This window comes from Pygoscelis adeliae, unplaced genomic scaffold, assembly GCF_000699105.1.
Source record: "Pygoscelis adeliae isolate BGI_AS28 unplaced genomic scaffold, ASM69910v1 Scaffold117, whole genome shotgun sequence".
NCBI classification, from domain to species: domain Eukaryota; kingdom Metazoa; phylum Chordata; class Aves; order Sphenisciformes; family Spheniscidae; genus Pygoscelis; species Pygoscelis adeliae.
In genome coordinates this window covers 4806829-4830168 of record NW_008825270.1, presented here as the reverse complement: position 1 = coordinate 4830168, position 23340 = coordinate 4806829, and the positions used below count along the sequence as shown (strand labels likewise).

The following is a 23340-nucleotide window of genomic DNA, read 5'->3' as shown; positions in this document are numbered from 1 at the left end:
AATGGCTGTTATACAGGCCACTTTCACAGCTTTTTCTGGTTTTGATGAGCATTTAAGGTGGTGCTATATAGATTCGTATTGACAAATAGATATGTTAGTAGTGGCTTTACCAAAAATATTTAGTCAATATTTCTTACTGTGTTGTAAACGTGTGACTTTTTTTTTTCCTGGCCCTTTTGACAAACAAAACAAATTATCAGTGTTTGAAACATGTTTGTGAGGTAGCATGCGCTACCTTTTACATATGTCTAACGGCTAATGACTTAATTTAAAACTTTCAATTACAGAGTATGGCACAAAGGATAATAAAATTATCTACAAACACTGCATTGTGGATAGACCTCCATTCCAGTGCTAAATATCATCTCTAAAAATATGAAGTCAGAAGTGTAATAATTGTCCACTTTCACACCTGTATTACCTAGCAAGTAACTTCATTCTAAACTGTTATGGTAGAATTAAAAACACGATCTTGCTGATGTGTGTAATTAACAAACTTTGTATATACCACCAAAGAAGTCAGGGTTGGATAAAGGGGAACTATGATTTTTTTTCCTATTTTTTTTTTTTTAAGCTATCTGTTACTTTTTCTTCATTGTAGTATTAGTGTTATCCATAAGATTCATCTGATTACCTCTGACGTCCAGTCTGCACTCTATTTCAGCTTCACCACACTCATTAACAGCTCTACAGGTATAACAGCCACCGTCAAATGGAGTGGGTTTCCGGATCTCCAGGGTCAACACACCCTGTTTACTGAACATGCGGTATTTGGCATCCCCAGAGAGATCCATTTTGTTTTTGTACCAGAATATCTTTGGCTGAAGAACACAAAAGAAGAATTTTAAAATAGAAGGTAGAAAATGGAAGATGCATGGCTGATCTTACAGATTTAATTTAGCCATCAAAGGTTTATGCATTATGAGGGTTATATATTACACAGCAGTGTCAATAATTTTTCAAAGAACCTCTCCTCATTCCGTACAAACTCATGAAACTAATAGTTCAAATGTTCAGTATTTTCTTTAAGTCTCAAATAGCATGTAAAGAATGTAGGTCTGCGCCCTATTTTATTGCAATTTTTTAAAAACCTCTACAAACTGTCTACAAATTCATTCCTTCAGGAGTTATTTAATTGTGCTTATTAAAATATATTTCAATGCTTCACGTATCTTACAGAAAGGGAATTAAACTGCACAGATAATTAGAGCAGAAGTGCCATAAAGGTCCGCAGATGTTGGGTGCAAACTTGGGATGCCAAGGTTTGGGCTGGGAAAGGATTTTCCACACCGTTTATCATAACTTTAGCAACTTCAGGAATTGCAAAATAAAGTTCCTGTTGGCTTCAGCTGAACAATAAAGTGGTTAGCTTTATTGGTTAACTCTGTACCAATTCAAGCCATTGTGTTTCGTTTCTGGTACCTGAAAATGTGCCTTTAATTTTTATAAATGAAATTTTGAAAATGAAAAATCTGATATAAAGCAAACAGCTTTTGTTTATTTCAAGCTCGTTAGTACATATAGTGAAGAAATAAGCTTTAAAGAATAGAAGACCAATCTCTGCATTCATGTTTTACTTTCAGAATTAACATCATCTGTTTCTTCACCCATAAAAAACCCCACTACTGTACTGTTTTATAGAGTGCATTCAAATCTAGTGAATCACTTGTGTCTTTGACCTGTGATACACAGTTCAGTGCATCCCAGTTGCCATGCTTAATTTTCTTTAAAGATATCAGCTGTATTTTTTCCTGCCTCAAAATTTTTTGCTTCTTTTTCTATAGCCTCTTTATCTTTCTGGGTATATGTCTTTTGTTTCAAGACTGCTACCAGGGCATGCATATTGGCTCTGCTCAAAGTGGTAACTTTCCCTTGCCCTCAGATCTTATCTGAGGTATACTTGATAATCTATAGTTATTCAGAATCGGAACACTCTATCAATATAAGCTACTCTCTGTGAAAAGGACCTGTTGCAGAGTTCTGCAGTAGGTACAGAAACTTTTTGTTAAGGTTAATTTGGGCAATGCAGGTACAGAAACGTATCTGGAAAAGCTACTTTAAGAGTATTAGGTGTACTGAAGGATGAGGACTATTTGTGTCCTTCAGGCTAATGCAGAAGGAAGAGCTAGCATGCTCACATTCAAAAGCCTGTGACTACTGTATTTAACAGCTGTAAAGTACAAAGTTTTTCTTAGAATCTTCTTAAAACCATGGAAACTGAATGAAGTGGATACAGATGCACAAAAAGGTCAGTTAACTGAGAGGGAATATCATTACTGTCATTTCATGATGAATCCAAGCTGAGGCAGCTGCTGGAGGATGGATTTTGCCTACAGTTGCTAGTATTTCTTCTATAATGTTCTTGTTCTTTTGCAGCTATTTGCATGGGTATGCTTCCTTTTTGTATTTGAGTTCTGTCTGGAGCTCCTTCTTCATCCAATGAACTACAGCAAATGATTGCATTAAGACTTTTTTTTTTTTTTAGTTAATTTGAACTTTGAGCAATTATCTTACATGTTTTGCTGTGTAGCTATCAGATCCTTGTGCAGGCATGAGGAAGGGAGAGGAGCTGGAAATAAGCAGCCAGAAGGGGAAGGGAAAAGGGTACTGCATTTTTTGTGATTGTACTAATTTAAATTTATGACAAGATTATGTCATAATATGGTAAATTCCTTCACTGCAGACAAAAAGCCTATTTCCCTTTTTTGAGAAACCTAAATTTAGCTCCTAGCTGATACAGTTTTTACTGTTTGTTCCTGACTTTAACAAAAAAGTACATCTTTTTGTACTCTCTGAAGAGACTTCAACAAATATATTTAGACTGAGAAAATATTCCTGTGAGATTAAAGAAAAAAAGCCCCAAAACTTCACACATGACAGCAGGTCTTATTTTAGTTAATCTTGCAAAACAACTCAGACTCTCAAAAAGTTATGTGGACGTATTGACATAACAGAAAAACTGGTGTTGCTATGTATCATTTAGGTTAATGGAACAGTATATTACATTAGCCGCTGTTTTCTTGAAAGACTGAAGAGAGCATTGTGAGAAGATACTTTTTTTGTTGTTTGCCGCCTTCAGTGAGTAGATTTTATGTACGCGTGGTACATTTTCAATGGCATGGTGTTACCATAAGCAATGGCTGTCCTTTCCTCTGTCACCTTTACTGTATTGCCCCCCTGGTTCTGCGCACAACCACACAAATGCTTGCACCATGCATTCTGGTTAAGCATCAGTTATGAGTGAGGTGGGAGATAATTGGGTGACCTTTGCTTTTTCTTAACGTAGTCATGTTACACTCCAGTCCCACTGAACTGGCATGAATTCTAAGGTGGCATCTTGGCTTGTTGCGACAATATCAATGACAGTTGGTGTAATCTGTACCTTGGGGATTCCTCTTACAGCACAGCTGAGGGTGGTGTTGTATCCTGCAATCACAGAACGGTTTACTAAAGGGTGAGTGAATTTAGGAGGTTCGGAGAAGTCATGTTCTTTGTAACTAGGTGGCTTATAAGCGGTGCCTGCAATTCAAAGAAACAAAAGAGTAAGAACCGTGTTTTCAATTCTGTTGACTTGCATATAATCTATTTGTCATTTAATTTGCCTCTATGATTTAGAAAAGCTTCAAAGCTATGGCATTTATGATAGAACAAATCTTTAAATTCGCTTCACTCTAAAACACATCTCATGTTTAATGCTTTAGTTAAAGTAAAAGGTCCTGGCAATCATGGGTTTTCAGCTTCTGTTAAAAACATGAAAGCCATATATCTGCAGGGGAAGTCTTCACCACAGACATCTTAAAACTTTTAACCCCAGAATGTAAATATAACCCCCCAGTTGTATTATTTTCTTAAAATAATATAGTTTAGGAAGACTGTGTGATTAAATATTTTTGAACAGATGTTTGTGTTAGTACAGGAGATCTGCCTAGATAAGGGCTCTCAATGCTGAAATACTTTATAAGTGCTAGTTACTAAGTGATGAAAATATCTCTAGTGGTGCATCTAGTAACACTGTATTTTCCATTTACCAATGTATTACTTCTGGTACTTAGTGGCTTTTGTGATCTTTGTTTTGAAGAATATGTTACCTGTTTTTTGGATATAGGCAGGATTTTTGGTGGTTGCAGCAGTTTCACTCAATCCACACAAATTTTCACTGAAGATTCGAAAAAAATACTCATTTCCCATAATCAGGTCTGACACTACACAGTTTGTGCGACGATAGTGATCAAAAACAGTATACCATTCCTGTAACAAGACTATACTGTTTAGAAAGATGCTATGAGAGGTCAGATATGGTGCTAGTTTTGGTATGGAGAGATCCTTCTTGCTACAAGGAAAAGACAGGTAGACAGGTATTTAACACTAGCCTGCAAAATGAATATTATGTTGCTTCCCATGAAGATCAGCTGATCTATTTTCTTACTTTTATTCTCTGCTGGTGTGATAGATGTATCAATACCTACGTTTTGAGAAAAAAGAACTCTTTACATTTTAGCCCTACTCATATCTGGGGAACCTGATACAGGATGTGTCTTCAGAACATGACTACTTGATGGGGACTTCCATGAGAGAGATGTTTTCCAGTTTGACTGGCATACATGCCTCTCCCAGTATATGCCCTACTCTGCCCAGCATCTGAGTTGAAGTCTAACTCTTCCTCCCTCCCCTTCAGTTTTTCCCTGCATTTATGAAAAATATAATTCCAAATAAAAAATATAATTCCACCTTCTGAGTAGCGCTATCTGTCCAGTCACCACCAGAGGTGGGACAGGCTAGGTCTCTCTTTTTACATTTTCTACCAGGCATTTTATACCATTCTATACTTAGCCTTTTGGTTCTTTTTAGCTTCTATTCTTCAGTATTTAACTGCCTCTGATATGCCATAGTACACCTTGGACACACAACTGAGAGTCATGAATTCAGCTGTTTTCCTCAAGTCTCTGTGTTCCCAGAGCAGGCAGTAGTTTAAACTCCATACAAAGTCACTGACTCAGTGCAATTTCTTACCATTGTCTTTTTGTCAGCTTTCTGGACCGTGTAGCCCAAGATCTGTGCATTGCCATCATCCTGTGGAGGTGTCCACTCCAGGGCTGCATTAAATCCCCAAACATCTACAAGCTTTATATTCTGAGGAGGACCAGGCTTGTCTGCAGAGGAGACATGAAAAAAAACCTTAGCTTTTGGTTCAAGATCTAAGACCTTTGTCATTTCCTCCCATGCAGGGAAAAAATAGAACTTGATAGCAATCTATAATTGTTCCATAGCAATACAATTCATTTATGTGAAGTTGAAACTGTAAACAGGAAAGTTGGGAAATTTTCAAATACCCTCTTAATACTCTTCTGAGAGGCCTGAAACCTACTGAGAAATAGACAACAGTAGAATTAGTAACATAGGAACCAGAAAAACTCTTCCTTAAAATGGAATAAGAAGTTTGTGTTGTTTGGATCGGTGCGATTAACTCTTTTACTACAGTTTTATTACTTGCTTTGTTACCTCAGTGCAATTTCTCAGCCATTTAGGTACACAGAGTAATATAAACAACAACGGCGACTGTGTATATGTTCCTCTCAGCTAAGGAAGGCCGGCCATTTGGGAATATACCTGACTTTTTCCTGTTGCCTCAGTGCTTGTTAGCTTGCCCACTAGTGACATTTCTCTGTAATAGCTAGAAAAAGAACAAACTCTCAAAGAGGTACAGAAGTCTATGTCCATTTTAAGATACCTGGAAATATATAGAAGAATATATCTTATAAAATTATAATAATTTTCTTTTTTCCTTCTTTTAAGGATCATTCATATTTATACCGATGTTCTTTAGTCCAATGCTGTAACATTTAGATTAGATTTATTAAGTAATATTCCTGTCTGTTTTAACTTGAAGATGCTAGTTCCCCTTTTTGATATGTTAGATTGTCGCTCACAGTTACAGGGCCTGTTGGGGAGATGATCATTAGGCTTGGGAAGATGGTCTTGTGATTAAGTGAAGGATAGTTCGGGATCATTCTAGCTGGCTGAATGGAAACTGTCTCCCCTTTTTGTAGCTAAGCTGGAAAGATGAAGAAAACAGTAAAAACCTGATGGATGAAGGTTTGAGATGAGCAAAGCACAAAGGAATGTAATTATAGATTGCTTGTAATTTAATTCCTTGAAGAAGGATATGCAAATCATATATACCAGCCTTTGTTATTAGGGGAACTGTGACTTTCTATGACAAAGCTTAACGTGCTAATTCTCTTTTCACTGGCGTACTTTGGAATCAAAGACTGCTTTATAATTAGCTTTAACTCTTTTTGTCCTCCTTCAAATTGCTAAACACTGGAGCCGACTAGAACACTTCATGAACTTCAGTAAGGAGTATGGAATGCATTGCTCTCCATTTATCGTCCTCTTCCTTCCTCTCTTACACTAACATTGCAGAGAAAAAGCTGCCATCTTCTGTTTCTCAACACCTACCAACTTCAGGCAAAGCCTTCTTTCTTTTTCTTCTGTGTTTCTGAAGTAGGGAATGGTAATGTGTTGTCAAACGAACAACGTTGCTTATGAAGGTGTGGAAATGTATTTGTTGTTATCCTGAGTCACAACTTAAAATCTAGAAATATTTCTAGATGTGTATCTTCATTATACAGAAATCAATTAATCTATTCTGATTTGGGGAGAAGAATTTTGGATACTACATATGAATACCTGCGTGGGTATGAAAACTGTAACAGTCTCAGTGGGCAAAGCTCTACAAGCCCTGAATGTGTATTATAATCTAATAGTAGACAGATGTGATATTTAGCAATTTGTTAATTATTGTCAAGTCTACCTACTGTTGTAACCCTCCACAGTATCTGCCTAGTTTTACAAGTTTTTTTCCTGTGTACTTACCTACAGATATATCTACACAACAGTTGTTTTTTGTTTTAAAAGGATGCTTATACATTGCTTTGTCAAAAACTGTGGAGAACTTGGTGATGGTAGTTGGTTTAAATACTATAGGAAGAGACTGATAAACGGAAGAAAAATACAGTCTTAGGTGCAATGAAAGGAAAAAGAACACTTTTTGCAGAGGCCTCACTGAACAGATAGATTTTGAAGCCTGTGCCTTATTGATCCTGGTTACCTAAAAGCAATTATCTGGGAACCTCCCTTCAAAACTAAAAACAATGGGATGGCAGGTCATGCGTTAATTCAGTAATCTATTGGAAGAGTTAGACTTCAGGAATGTGTGTGTGTATATATATATATTTAAGACATTCTTATGTATGTGTTTATGTACATAGATATAGATATGATTTCAGAGTATGACTTTACTAAGAACAGAAAAACACTTTAAGCCTTAACCTGCTATTAGATTAATGTGATAACAACTCAATGATGTATTAAATAATCCCTTTTAAATTTTTAATAAATTATTACATCTACCCATGGTGGTATAGAAGGAATAAAGAAAAAGAGTGTACTGAAATCCTCAATACTTGTAAGGCTTTGTAGAGGACAATCTTACAAAAGGTAGAGATGGATAAATTTGCTAAATGGATTTTTATATTCTTGATCTTGGTGGTTCGATGGGATAATGCAATCTGCAAGAACATCTATTCAAAATTCCTTTTAGAATTGTAGACTATTCCTTTCTCAGTACTAGCCAGTACATCTCTAGCTGATAATTTGAACAGAGGATGGGAAAAAATCCTAGTGATGCATCTGTAGCAAATTACTTTCCTCTGTAGGACACTGTGTTAGACTGGGGATTTATATTCTGGGGAAATATTCTGCTACCCTCAGCACAAGCTTATCTCAGGATTTTTGCATATTACTGAATTTTATCGAATGGAAAGAAGAGATAAAGTGTGAATTATTATTTTCAAATAATAAATAATGAGAACAATAAATAATTCCAGTTAAAAAAAAATAAATATAGAACTGAGGTTTGCTTTGGTCAATAGAAGGCATAATGGAAGGCATCATTTATTGATGCATGTAGAGGGAGAAAAAAGTTGAGGGAACTGTATTTTTCAGAGATTGGAGAGATTTTCATTATCTAAGACCTTTCTATAAGTATTTGAAATGTGGACTTTTACTATGGGAATACAGTATATTTTGTAGGTCTCTAGAGTAAACAGCAGCAATTGTTTTGGCAATAAGGGCAGGTGATGGCAGTAACAGTGGTGTTTCCTCATGTTTGGAACTGACAGGTGACTGATCATAGCAGCAGAGCTTTTGGTTACCTGCATTCTTGCCTTACTCCAAAAAAGATAAGGGCTGAGGCTACAAGCATTAGTCCTTCATCAGGCAGACATTTGCCAAGGGAAGTTAGCTGATGAACAGACATCTTAAAAAGATCACTGATTGATTTCTTATATCTCTGAAAACTGGGTTGGCTTTTCAGCATGCCATTCTACAGCACCTAAAGCATTACCAATAGTATAGAAAGAGTGCCTGAATCACCCATGTTTCTCTCCTGCCAAGAGAATATAAAGTCTGGAAAGCAAAAAGTGCTGTTGACAGAATTGAAAAGAGGTAGTTACGATGAAAGAGTGACAGAATCAAGAATCAGAGTAGATGCCTTGGTTGCAGAAGTATGTGCGTGTGTTACAAGCCCTTTCTCTTCTTGGCCAGGAATTAAAAGAAATTTATTTATTCACTTTCAGTTGAGCAAGCTGCCCAACAAGTAAAAAGTTTAATACCTGTCCTCCAACTCTGTATTAATCTATGTGATAAAATTAGTTGCTTTTTTATCAGCCATTCATTTTCTACATGGAATAACTCTTTGACAGTGGTACATGTATGTGTTTTTTTGCCTTTCTACAGTACCAAACAATGGGTGAAAGATACCTGGAACTATGCTGTAAGAGCAATGTGCTAGAATCTAGAGTCACTGACCAGGTTTAGAAAGGTACTTTGGTGTGTAGGGTGCACTTCTCCCCTTTATCCGAGTCCTTTGGGATTACTTTTGTTTTAGCTGCCATTTACTTTTTTTGCTGTTGCAGAACTGCAGCCATCCTCTTGAGCAGAAGCAGCTGGTGGTATTAAGACAGATTTGCTCCAATTTGTTATGCCTTTCTTGTTTGCTCTTGGCACCACTGCGTACCCATTCTGCCAACATTATTTTATAAAACTTTAAGCAGAATACAGTCAGCATTATATCTTTAATTCCAAAGCATGAAGAGTTATGTTTGAATACTCTTTTTGTGCCAAAATACATATTCTAAAAATGTATTGATGCATTGAAGGAAATTTGGCGTGACAGTGTGGAAGTGTGGGGGAAGAGAAGTAAAAACAATTATCAAGAATGTTACATAGAGCTGTAATGAGGAGAAATACAAGAGCTCTGGCTGAACATTAATGAAATCTGAGTAGGCAAGGTCTCAGAATATATCTCACAAAATCCCAAGGGAAGTTAATGAAACTTTGGCAGTGCATTCCTTTAAAATGATGCTAGAAAAGAGACTAGAAAGTGTATAATGAAGAGTAAGCCTCCACTAAGCCTCAAGCTAACTAGACACTCTTAACAGAGTAAGACATTAAACGTGAACTTTCCAAATTCACAGGACTGTGTCTTGTCATTTCTAATTCTTGGAACAGTAGAGTTATATTAGTGCAATGATTTTATCTTCACTGTCCTTATCTGCTGAAGAAACCCAATAAGAATATATCCATTCCAGGATTCCTATTTCTTTTGTTGAGGACATTATGGCTATTCCCAAGAACACCAGAACTCTCGAATTCTTTCTATCACTCTCAAAGTGGTAGAAAGAAGGGTGATAAAGATGGGAATGGCGTCTTTTTGAAAATAAACAAACAGAGTCTAAAACTTGAGAAAGTTAACTGAGGAGAGTGTGACTGAAGGCTATAAAATCATGAGTAGCTTGGAAAAGGTGAATAAATGATTATTCATGGTTTTTCTGATACAAATCTGTATGGACATCAAATGAGATTATCAGGAGACAGACTCAAAACAAACCAAATAGGTAGTTGTACATGTACTTAAACTGAAATTCCTTACAAAAGGATATTTGGATTCTGAAACTAGACCTGGATTAAAAAACTGACTGGATAAAATCATGCAAGAAAAAGATTCCCCCAAGAGCTATGGGGGACACAGATAATCCCTCTCCCTCTGAAAGTCTCTAGGAAACAGATCATTTCAAGCTGCGAAAATATACTAGGAAAATAGAGTGACAGGCTAGCCCTGCTCTGAGCTTTGTCCTAGTCATCTGCTATCGACCATTGTCAGAGAAAGGATTTCTGAGAAGTTGGATCTTCAGATTGCGTCAGTATGGCTACTATTTTGTTTTGTATGAAATGCTTAATTTTGATGTTGTTAGGTTCTTACCTATGATTTGCATTGTTATTGCAGCTTTATCAGTCATGTTTTCTATCTGAAGAGTGAATTCATATGCTCCTGAGTGATGAAGCTCTGCCTTTCTGATGAAAAGGATTGTGTCCGTGTTGCTGTTCCGAATTGCCACATCTTTGGAGTCTAGAGTTTGACCATCTTTCATCCAAATAATTTTGGGTCTTGGTTTACCCTGAAGAGAAAAAAAAAGTTTTGTTTTTTTTTTTTCTTAGGCTATAGTAGATTTCCATTTTTCATTTTTCTGTTTTTTAGTGGTCTATAAGTCTAGAAAGCCTAATTTAATAGGCAGAGTTAAGATAGTAAACTCTCTAAATACTTTCCAATTTCTGTTTTCTTGCAGACAAATATTTGCTCCCATCTGTGAGATTTAGTGGCACCATGCCCTGAGGATGCCATTTAGTTACTGTTAGAGAAAAGACTGAAATTATACTGAGAACAAATCTGGAAAAAATATACTTGTGCTGGTCTGGTGCTCTTTCCCAGGCATCTGTGAAGCCAACAGTTGATCTGGCTTGCTCTGATTATTATTTTGTAACAGAAGTCTTTAAAATCTGAGGAGTTTATTAGCTTTTTCCCCCCTTCTCCTCCCTTTCTTAAAACATTTGATTCTCTATCCCCAGGCATTTTTAAGATCTTTCGAAACATTGTTATAATCTTGAAGTCTTGGGTTGTGAAACTCACTGTATAATTCTTTCTGCATTGCAAAAATTGTTTTGGTGACTGTCAACCTAATCAGTCAGTGTTGCTACACCCATGGAAGATGACGTTGTGGAATCAGTAAGGTATCTGTGGTTTACCTCATTGTCACTCAGCTATTTCCAGGAAAACTGGTAGATAATATTTAGTTCTTCAAAAGTTGTTTGATTACTACTTCCACAGTACAGCTCCAAACCAAGAATCCCAAGAAAACAGAAAAGGGCCATATCATATTTATTAACTGTACTTATAGACAATCTAGCAGAAAATAACTCAGTGGGTTTTTTTAAGTTTTTCCCAGATTAATATCGTGAAACAGTGCAGCACAGGGCTAGATGAATGCCAGGAGCAGCTCAAATGGGTGGGGAGGGAAAGTGAGACCATCCAAGCCAGCAGTCAGATCTGCTTAGGCTGCCCTGGAACTGAAGTCTAAGGCACTGAAATTAGGACACATACTGCCCTCCGCCTCTAGTAAACAGCAGAGAGAGCACCTCTAGAAGGCTCCTCAATTCACTGGGTGTCTGGAAGATACTCTGTAAGACTGTATCTTTTTCCTTAGGTTACAGAGGGAGATTAGGATACTCAGACTCTTGGTTTAGGTGCCTAAAGGTAGGCAGAATAAAAATAAACCTTTGTGCTTTGCTGCACCTTTGTTTCAGGTTTGTCTGGTATTTGCTCAGAAAATCTGTGCAGCATCATTTTATTTTTCTGTGGTATTAGAAAAAAACATCTTCTTTTATAAGAGTCAGGCCAAGATCCGTCCAAAATTACACTTAAAGGACTTCTAAAACACCTAGAAATTACTATTCTTTAATAGATGCTCTTTTCTCTGGCATGTAAATCACCAGATGTATTGTAATTGATTTTACATTGGGGCTGATAATAAACCTTGAATGAGCAATGTTTTTGGATCTTCCACTTTCCCCATCTGGTAACTGATTTTCTTACTGCTTCCTGTCAAGGAGTATAGTCACCTCCAGCCTGTAGCTCTGAAATATTAAATACAAGATTATTTTGTCCAGTTCTAGTGTACCTTCACCCTGGTCTCATTTCATAGAACCCTTACAAAAACCCATTAGAGGAAGACATGGGTTCCCTTCTTCAGCTGGAAGGTGTAGTAGAAATTCTTGAACAAGTAAAAGGATGTGTTTTGTTTTGTTTTGTTTTTCCATATCCATGTCTGATTATTGGTGAACTTGACTTGACAATAATTGACTCTATTTTACTTTCCGCATATGTGTATATTTTAAAGTGATATGAGGATTCTTCTTGAAAATTTTTGCTAGGGGAATGATTTAAAAATAAAAACAATCTAGTTAAAATGGCATACTTATATGGAAATTTTATTTAAATTTCTAATTTGTCAAGACAAATACTTGGCTAGGTTTTCAGACTGATTACAAGATTTAGTAGTTCTTGATGGACTGACTAATGAGGTGAATCGAGGATCTGGCCTGGGCATAAGAAACCATAGCATTATCTTTATCATAGGAAATATCTTGACTATAAATCAAGCTTTGCTACTGCTGGTGTTCTAGTGTGGTTGATCAGATATGTTCTCTCGTGGCACCTCCTTTTTTGAGGTGCTATGAGTGCCAGTGAAAGATTGAAAGTTTTCAAAGTGTTGGTTTTCATATACTCTTATATTTATAGACTGTGAAAAGCATAAACAGATAGAAAGCATGTTCCTAATACATATCTCAGAGGATTGTATTTCTGCAATGTGTAATAGGTAATCTGAGAGAGAACAGTGAGTGACAGAGCGGGTAAACAGCACACCAGAGAAACTTCAAGGAGTTTACTGCCAGGGAAGAACGAATCTAAATGCTTTTAGATGTTTATATTCACACATATATGATGGGCAAGAAGACTGCTCAGTAATACCGTGAATTTTATCCACTAATAGCACATAATATTGCTTCAATCGTGTGCCCGTGTAGTTAATTTTGAAACAAGAATGTATTGGTTCCCTTCCTTTCAGCAGAATGTCCCACCTGCTTAATGCACTCAACAGAAAAAAGAGTTAGTAATAATGTTGTACTTGTTCTTTTCTGTACATTTTAATTTAAAGGATTGAATAGATTTGCAAATAGCGTTTAGCCCAGGATACCCTGACAAGGTATTTAATAGAATTTCATTGTTAAATGACACAGTAGTGACCACAGAGGTCACTGGCAGGGTTGCACAGAAACTGTAAATAGTAGAAGACACACTTTAGTTAGATAATATTCTGCCTGCTTGTGTTCCCTAGCTCAGGGTTCACAGTAATTCCAGTATTTATGTATTTTCTCCTATATCTTTTTTTGTAATTTGAAGATTACAATCATATCTACTTAGAGTCTTTTTCTTCAAAGAAATGGCCAGCGATTTAAACTTTTTCAAAATGTAAAGTGAAATGTTCTTTTTGCTTTGCTTTTTTTTGAAAGATCCTCAGTTTTGCATATTCTAAATATCTTTTGCAGTATTAAGAATTGCAGCTATAGCTGCAATTCAGCACTATTACAAATTTAATTCACTCAAAAAATACCTCTTGAATTAAAATCCTCTGGTTTTGTTCTCGGGCTAAAACTTGGTGTTGATGGATAGATGTTAGCCTTACCTTTTAGGAGACAAGAGTTTATACCAACAGATGATTTGTCTGTCAGTCAGCTACTCAAATAACTTTTTAATCAGTTGGTTCATTTCAGCTAAATTTGACAGTGCACTAGAAATCTCTAAGATTAGCTTAGTACAGTTTTGTGAAAATTGATGGCAGGGTGAAATTCCAAAACCTTGGTTAGTGTCCCCACTGAGAAAAAGTCAGGGAAGACTTGGTCTTTATCCGTTTTGTTTGGCAACAACTGAATGATCAGGCAGGATAAGTGAAGCTCTGGATTAGTTGCTACATGTACTTTCTCTGGCCCAGGGAACAGAGGACTTGTCAGCTAGGACTACCGAGGGGAGTAGGGCAAAGAACTGGCAATTCTCTAGGAATATTGCAATGAGGCTGCTCTAAGCAAAAGAGGTGAGTTAGTATGCTGGGAAGATCGTGATACAGGGGACATAAGACACAAATTTATAAAATGCCAAACTTTATCAGTTCCTCTGCTTATGGGACAGCTTGTCAATTTTGTGCAAATTTTCTTCAACTCAGATATCAAAACAGCAAAAATATCTGTTTATTTAATTTTTTTAAGACTTACATAACTCAAGAAATATCAGATGTAAAATCTTGAATTTTGCATGTGGCTAGACCTCAGTGAAGGGGCCATTTTAGCAATTTTGGAGATAAGCATGAAAGAAAAAAACAAGCATGTGATTATGTCGAAGTAGTGCAAGCATGCAATTCAAGGCAGTTACTCCATGTATTGGTTTGCAACTGTTTACTGATTAGATAGATCTTTGTGAAAAAGCAACTTTTCATGTAACCCAGTAACCACAGGGCAAAAGACGTGTATGTTTTGTTTTACATAGGTTTTGCCTTTACATAGATTCCCGCCCCCCCCCCCCCCCCAGCTGGTACTGCCCAAACAAAAGAATATAGGTAACGTGTGCATATGTCTCCCTTGCTGGAAAAATGGTTTGCATATCTCCAGCATCTTTTACATGAGGATTTCAAAACTCTTCACTGATAACAGTGACTACATTTTCATAAATGTCAACCCTGGGCAGCAGAGAAATTTTAGTTTCTTCAAATTATAAATGAGGACTGGATTAAATGATGTATCTATTGTTGCTGAGGATATCTCTGTCAGAGCCAGAATCTGCAATTTACAATTTCTTTTCCTATGTTTCACTCAGAAAACCTTTTCCTTCCACACACTAATTCTTGCACTGTATCGATATTATAGCCTTGCATCTGAAAAAATGCTGTGGTGGTTTACGAATAGTCATTATAGTTGCTTATACAGCTGTAGAAAATGCAAAGACAGGGTAACTGGTTAGGTCAGTCTGTGTGTATATTTTAGCAATTTTGTGCATGCCATAGCGGCGTGTGTAGTTACGTGCATGCACTCTTGATAATCCTTGGCATGCTGTGTTTTTTTATACCTTGAGCTCATGTACAGTAATACCCAAGCTATTCTTTATATACACACAGATTCTATATAGGGCCAATTGTGATATTCTGTTTATGTACAAACTCTAATTTTTGTAGTCAGCCTTTCAGAAATGAACATACACACTTTTGGCAAAGAAGTTGCCCAGTAACATCATATACGTTGGTTCCAGAAGAGTAGTTGGTTGAATTCTTACACTTTTGTGTACTTCTCTCTTTAAGGTGCACCCTATGGTCAATAAGCAACAACGGTCTTGCACTTACTTTTTCTTCCTCCACAAAAGGAGGGATTATGGAAGAAATTATGACTGTAAAAAAATTGTCACTGAAAGTAGAGTGATTTTATTTTTTTTCCCTTTCTTCAATGTTTGAGAGGGTTTTTTAAATCATCAGCCATACTTTATGTAATACTGTTTAAGCAGTGAAGCAATGGGAACTTGCATAAGGGAAACTACTTTAGGTAAGTAATGATAAATAACCATGACAAAATAGAAACCGATACATACCTGAAAAGGGATCACAATATTGATTGTCTCACCCACTTTCTTCACCAGAGTCTGTCTGAGATGGCGTGGCAACCAGATTTTGGGGCGCTCTGCAGTTAAGCATTAGTACGTTAAATACAAAGCTTTTGATAATTTGAAATATTACTTATAGCACAAATAAGACAAAACACCAAAGATGAGAGGCTTGGATACTTGTAAGCATAAGAAAGTTTTGCAAACACTGTTTATAAAGTTAGGGAGTAGTTAGTTCTCTAAGCACTTTCAAATGTATTTGACTACTGGATACAAATTTAGTAGCAAATCTCAGTTATATATTTACAACCGAGCAGGTTTCAATGACAGCAGGATTTGTGAAACTGTGTCGCATCTGAAATGACAGATTTGGGTGACTTCCGTTGGATGTGAGCCTTCTGTGTGGACTTTGTTTCTTTGGAGAACTTCATCAGTTCAGTAGAAGGGATGGGACAAAGCGTGTATTGGAGTAAAAGAGTGATTATAAACTATGATTAATCTATTGCTATCTTGATACTGCAGCTCCTTGTAAATTGCCATTTGGAGATATTTATGGACTTACTCAGAAAGTAGAGCAATCAATGGATTTCCTTTACCTTTCTACAGTCATTCGGTTACAGTTCTTTCTTTGAGGTGGAAGGAGTAGAGTCTCATTGTAGCAGCTTACTTTTCACTAACGAAAAGAGGACCTTAGTGCATGTTTTTTCATTTAGTCCCTGCTTTCCTCTACCTCACTGGAAAGCTTTCTATGTTCTCCATGTGTTCCTTATTCTTTTCCTAGTCATTTACAGAAAGAATTTCTTAACATACAGGTGGGATATCTGTCTTCATGTCCATTTGGTTTTGAGATGTATTACAACTTCATTTCATTTACACTGAGTCATTTTACTGTCAGTGAGACTCTGGCAGACACTTCATGTGAGTCAAGGTTGAGGAATCCACTATTAGCAGCTCTTGATATCTTTTGGACTCCAGTCAAATGAATTATAATCTACTGCTGTTGGGTGATACACGGGGTGTTAATTAATAACCTAGGACAATCAAGTACAGATGACTGCTTTTATTTAAATAGATCTCTTGGCGTAGCCAATGCGGTCATTTTGCAGTAATGTAACAGCTTTTCCAGCAGAGCTAAATATTAAAAATTATGTCTCTTAAATGCTGACAGTGCCATTACAAGAGGTGAATCGTCTATATTTTGAAAGTAAGAAGTAGGATTTTGTTTTAAGTGCTATGCCTTAGAAATATAAAACCTGGACAGTATAGTAATGTTCTCAGAAGATATTGGGCGCCTAGTCAAAGTGAAAGAGCTGTTTGGGTGTTGTTCTCAGAAGAAGGCACAGGCTTGCCAGTCCCAGAGTTTTTCTACGTGTGTACATGACTAGAATTTTGACCAGAGGAAATGGATGAATAAGATTTATTCAGCCTAGATACTCACGCAGGATCTCTTGAACAGCAACGGGCTCTTTGATTATTGCTGCCCCACTCTCACCAGCCAAGTTTATAGCCTTTACACGGAAATGAAGTTTGTCCCCTGTGACCAGGTCTTTAATCAGAGCAGATGTGCGCTCAGTTAGGCCCGGAAGAGCTGGAATCCATTCTGTAGCTGCAAGTACAGGATTTGCATATTGTAATAATATATTATTTTTCCAAACTGATGCCTTGTCTACAATTGAAAGTAAATTTGTGTTAGGGTAAAATGAATTTAACATGCAATACCACACTTAAAAGGGAATAAACTAAGCTGGAAAAAAAGAACTCTGGATCTAGAAGATGTGTTTACACATGGAGTTAAGGAATATATAGACTTTGTTTATTCAAAATAGCTAAGGGTAAGGGAATCATCTTTGGGTAGTTCCTTTGTCATTCTGTTTTATAGAGCTTAGAGCTATGGGGCTTCTCTACATTTATTTTCATTAGCAAGAGATGGGGGGAGAGAATTTTGGAAGTATTTTTAGCAAGAAAGTGAAGCCTTAATTTAATTTTTTCTTGAAATAAGTATATCTCCTGTGGGTGTCCAAACAGATTGGTGAGAGCCACATATGCTGAAAACAAGGAATTTATTATTACTTCTCAATTGACACTGTAGGACGGAATTCTTAGGGCTTCCTTAGTTATTCTAATGACACAGGAGTATGACTGATAAAATCATTCTTCTATGACAATGATGTAGGGATTCTGGTAATTCCATGATGATATCTCATTAAAGACTATAAATTATTTCTGGATAAATTATACCCTGTAAAAACCCTAGTTTAGGTTATATGGCAATTGAGCTTAGTGTCAGAGAAAATTTCATGATTGAAGTGATTATAAATTTGTTGTTTGATTTTTATGTCATAAATGTTATGTTGTAGCATCACAGTAAATTGAGTGTTGTAGACATGGTGCAGTTTTACTCTTTATTATCAGACCACAAGCGTTAAATGAGATAAGGTAACAGTTACTGATGTTGTTACAGTCATGTTGTTATATTGGTTTTAAGGAATACGCAATTTGTGAATGCTACAGAAGTATAGTAGTGACTATAGAACAGCATTGGTATTTTTGTAGTACTTTTCTGTATTAAAGTTTATGATGAGTGTGAAGATGACGTTGTGGTTGATGTGATTTTCATGGTTTTATAGTCATGTCGTGGTAACTCTGGTGATGGTTGGCAAGGATGTTAGTCATAAATTAGAGTTCAGATTTAATGATACTGGATACTGTGAATTTATTGGGATATTGCAGTGAAGCTATTGCAATTGTAGTATTTTAATAATGTTCAGCTGCTGCTGCTACGTACTCGTGCTTACTTACATCCATCTTTGCAGTATTCCACAATATAACCATCTAATCCCCCGGCTCCAATCCGCTCAGGGGGTCTCCACTTCAAGGCAACAGTGCTGTCAGAAACATCTTCCACTGTAAAGTGGGTTGGTTCACTTGGAGGAGCTGTAAGGAAATACGTAGAAGTAAATTCTGAGAAATAGCAATATAACTGTGAGAATTCAAAGACTATAGAAGGAGTGGCTAGCAGCTGAATTATATACGACTATCCGTTTTAATAAAATAAATGTAGCTGAAGCTTGGTTGTAAAAATGTAACACCTAATACTTCATTTAATAGAAGTGCAGCGTAAGATTCCTATAATAGGGAGGGGAACAAGAGGTTAAGACAGTAGTTCCTATATACATATGCTCCCTTATGAGTAAAAGCCAATGAAAAAAGAAGAGTTGTAGAAGGGAGTCAAATTGTCAGCAGAAGTCTGCAGAAAAGTTTAGAAATAAAAATGCATACAATTTGTATGCCGTACTTACACCCTGATTGTAATTAGACAAAATTCACATAGTCAGAGGACCAAATTCATCAGTGGCTAAATTTGACTTCACTTATTTTCCTCTAACAGTGAAGAAAATGACCAAAAGTTATGACTACATCTTTAGAGAAACACTGGTTCTGATTTGCGCATTTGTAATAGAGACATGCCTGAGAAAAATATTTTGGGGCTGAAAAATTTTCATTTCAGTTAGATATAGCTATTTCATATCTTTTCAGAACAGGAATGTCATGGCTCTTTTAAAATCCATAGTTCAGAAAGACCACTAGCTAAATTCAGTCTTCTTAAGCATGACTGTTGTCTAGTAATTAAAAAACAATAAAAAAAAGCCCTTACTGGAGAATCCCAAATACACAAAAATGCTACTGTGAAATCATTGATTCCAAAAAGCAAGCAGAAAGATAACTTTTTCAAAATGACATTTAGAGTGCTAGAACATAAAATTTAGTATACATGGCATAAAAGCAATCATGTTAAACAAATGTATGTTTGGCATACTCTGTGTATATGTATTATAAATTGAATATTTTTTGAATATACATAACAGATTTTACATACTTTATATATGACATATTTCTAATAAGTTAAATACAGGTTTATAAATTGTGCAGCTGATTGGAATTGATCTTAGTTCCCAAAGTTATTGTAAAAAAAAAAAAAAATAATTAAAAAATATCACCCAGTTTCCTTTCCGTAGCTGTGTCAAAATTTTTCACATTCAAATGGCAGCAAGGACTGTGAACAGCACACAGGAGGCAAAGGCAGCTGGGAGCATACACAACCACACAGTACATGATTAAACCCCCAAACCTCTTCTCTGAAGCAGTAAGTGTGAACTTTATCCTTAATCAAGTAAAACTCTGCCTATCCCATGAAAACTTTGGACCTTTTTTTGCAGAAGCTCCGCTTGATGGTTTTCGTTTGCCCTCTTTTGTTGCAGACCAGTCGTTTTGTGTTTGAAATCCAGAATTAAGAGACCCTTCTTGCAGTTCATCCTTTCCTTCTGATCCCTTCACTGCATCGTGTGCTTTTACATTATCTCCTTCAGCAGGCTGTCCCCCTTTGCTGATATTTGTAGATTTAGCAACTCTAGTCATTTTAATCTCCAGCTATTGGTATTTTTGTGGGTCTTCTTTCTAAAGTTCTTAGCAGGCAGGCTTCCTGAGGACTCCTTTAGTTTGCTCTTTGCTCAGAGACTGCAGGAGACACTGCACTGCTGTGTTGGGAATGATTATTTATAGAAAATCATTCCTCAAATATTTTCTTAATCAGCTATCCTTTTAGCTGTGGAGAGGGCCAGGATTAAGGGAGTACTGGGTGGGATACTGTGATATTTGCACGCATAAGGGAATGGGAGAAGCTGAGAGGGACAGGAAAATTTCTGTCAATTAGTTCTCCTCCTTTCCAGATCCAGCTTGACTCTCACACTTCTAATTATAACAACTAAAAATTCATCAGCAATTTCATGAAACTGGAACCTCTGTGCTTCTCAGGAAGGGGAATGAGAGATAGAGAAGAGGAAGATTACAAAGGAAAAGGTTGATTAGATATAGAATATAGAGATGGTTGATAGCCTCTTTCCTAACACATTCTTTTTAGGTATAAGGGCAGTTGAAGAGAAGAGGTGAAAATTGTCCTGTCTTGGTTTTGTCCTAGAAATTATATAGAGTGTGGTAAAACTCACCAATTGGCATGAAGGGTTGCGAGGCAGGGCTTGGCCGGGACATGCCAATAGAATTCACAGCATAAATCCGCATCTCATAAACGACTCCTTCAATCATTCGCTTGGCTTCGTAGGTTAGCTCTTTTAAAAGGTCAAAGTTCAGTCTCATCCATCGATAGCTCTTCTTCTTCTTTCTCTCTAAAATATAGCCTGGAAAGGATAGCTCTTATGATGTAAAAGAACTGCAAATTATTATCTCACATGCAGGAAAAAAGAAAATCACCTTTCCCCCTGCCCCCCAATGGCATAAAAGAGCCAAATGTGATTCAGAATTATTGCATATAACTGAATTGTGTGAAGCTTTGGTACTTTCCTGCAGTTTCCTTTTGTACTACTTTCCTTCTATCTGACATTCTTACCTAAACAATTATACTATTCAGAGTAGAAGTTATTTAGAATTGTCTGTGTCTGGTATTAGGCTTTAAGCACATTTTGCATGCTAAACACTACTATTAAGGCATTTAGATGTATGCAAAATAGAGATACTAGCAGAGCTGGTTTAAATAGTAAATCCTTTCTGGTGAGAATGCGGTCATTCACTCCTAATGGCAGAGAAATGCATGAGACACAGCAGTTCAACAGAAAGCCCTTTCAGTGAAGGAGAAATTGCCTTGAAATGTGTAGGATGAGACATAGAGCTAAAAAATTAGTTTCTTATTTTTCTTTCTTTCTTATAATTCTTTCTTATATTCTGCTGCAATTCACTAATTTTGTCTAACAGCATAAATCCCAAAGCAAAAAATTAGTTGGAAGAACAGTTTGACAATTCCCTTTGTGGGTTTTTTTTTTTTTTTAAATGATTTATCAAAGAACTTATGTTAGATCTCTGTGTCCATTGCTAAGTGGTGGAATTGTGGAGTGCTTCCCAGACAGTGCAGATCCCAGCTCTGCTTCAGCCCTATAGTGGAGTGAGTCCTGGCCACGCACCATTTTTCTTGCTCTGATTCCCTTGGGAAGGAAAGTGAACCTGTATGATTACAGAGAACCAAGAGAGCTGGATGCACTGCAGAAAAAAATCTGTAGTATAGCTTAGATGTAGCCTGTATGCCCAGAATCCAGGTCTTTAGTACTCTCCCTCTCAACACCCACAGCCTTTCCCACACTACCATGCTGTTTTTCAGAATGACTAAGTCAGGCGGGGTTATCACTGTAAAAGATAAACTCATTTCCCAAAACTGGGAATGGAACCTGTGATTCTTGATCCTTAATATGGAGGATGGTTGTATATCACATTGGAAATGTTTGTATAAATTATTTTCCAGTGACCTGCTACAAAGGAGTTGCTAACTGTTTCTTTCCATCTAGCTATATTAAATTTCTGCTGCTTCTCTGTGTTGTAGATAGTATGCCTGGATGTGATGCATGTAGACGTCTTTTAAACAGATTTTGTTTTGAAAGGTATTCATCTTTTAACTATGGAGTGAGTAATCAGAAAATACACTGAATAGTGATTTACACGTGCCATGTATTTGTATGTATTTTACGTCTGTTTCTACCCATACTCTACAGAGGATATGTCTGTAACAGTGGTCAGCTGCAATAGTAAAAGTCTATAGCAAACACATTGTAAAGACGTATGAATTGAGCTGTATAGGTCAGCGATTCAATCCCTGCTGCTCACAGAGGTCATGGCTATCAAACCTGCAGATGTCCCTTTGGTATAGCTGTGAAGTATGATTCACACTTACAGCATCTGAAGGGAGATGGAGAACGACAGGCACGTTTGCTGACATGTTATAGTCACAGACATCATGCATCAGCAGCCTTTCCCGTCTACATTGAATTGCAAGAGCATGGGAGTCTACAGAATGTTTTGGGAAACGAGTGGTGGAGGTACCCTTGAGCTGACAGGTTGTATCATCACTTCTAATGTATAAGGTTACTCCTGGCATGCTTGTTTTCAGTAGCTTTTAAATAGGGTTAAATGCTGTAAGCAAAGAACCTATGGTTCCTTTGACACGTTCCCGCTTTTTTCTCTCTTCACCAGGGTCTGTGAGACCGAGAGAAGTTTCAGCAACTCAGTTTCTGTTTTTCTGCCACTTTAGATATGCATAGTTTCCTCTCAGAACTGAGACACTTCTTCACTGTGGCATACCAGAATCGCAATTAAAAAAAAAAAAAAGTAAAAAGGAGGTAAAAAGACAATACTGGTACTATTGGTGACATTTGGTAAAGCAGATTATTTCCCCAAATGCACAGAATGTATGATAGATAAAGATACTGCTGTGGTAATATAAAAAGTACAGGAGACCCCATGAAAGGTTTGCATAACAGTGAAGATGGGGTGTGAATTTCTTTTCTGTATCTGTTGGATATAGCTAATAAAGACTGCAGCAGACTGCCTACAATGCCATCTGTAACAATATGAAGACAGATTAAGAGTGCATATGTCTTTCTCCCCTGCCTTTTTAACTTGCTTTTAAAGCTTTTTTGAATGGGTAGTGCTGCATCTTGGCTTTTTTTTTCCCCGGGTGTTTTATTCTAGCTCTATTGGTAGTACAGTCCTGTGCTAACTGAAGAAACCTCCTCATGTAGTGCAAAGGGTTGTTAGTGGAACGTTAACAAAAGCATTCCTTTGACAGTGAAAACAAAACAAAGAACTTTCCAAAATATGTGTCCTGAAAACTCTACAAAACCAAATCATGGGCTTTGCATAGTCAAGGGGGGAGGGAGCGGGTGTTGGCTGTGGTACCGGGACAG

At 36.8% G+C, this 23340-nt stretch overlaps 1 protein-coding gene across 1 annotated transcript in view; it reads right to left on the bottom strand.

The window, feature by feature from the left end:
• Positions 1-581: 581 nt before the first annotated feature.
• Positions 582-23340, bottom strand: part of MYBPC3 (myosin binding protein C, cardiac) — a 61563-nt gene continuing 38804 nt past the window's right edge. Inside the window, exons 25-33 of the mRNA XM_009329744.1 lie at positions 20602-20790; positions 18398-18532; positions 17037-17204; positions 15587-15675; positions 10325-10520; positions 5011-5150; positions 4089-4248; positions 3383-3519; positions 582-821 (exon numbers count right to left, since the gene is read on the bottom strand). Coding sequence (XP_009328019.1) covers positions 582-821; positions 3383-3519; positions 4089-4248; positions 5011-5150; positions 10325-10520; positions 15587-15675; positions 17037-17204; positions 18398-18532; positions 20602-20790 — 1454 coding nt within the window. The remainder of the gene's footprint in view (positions 822-3382; positions 3520-4088; positions 4249-5010; positions 5151-10324; positions 10521-15586; positions 15676-17036; positions 17205-18397; positions 18533-20601; positions 20791-23340) is intronic.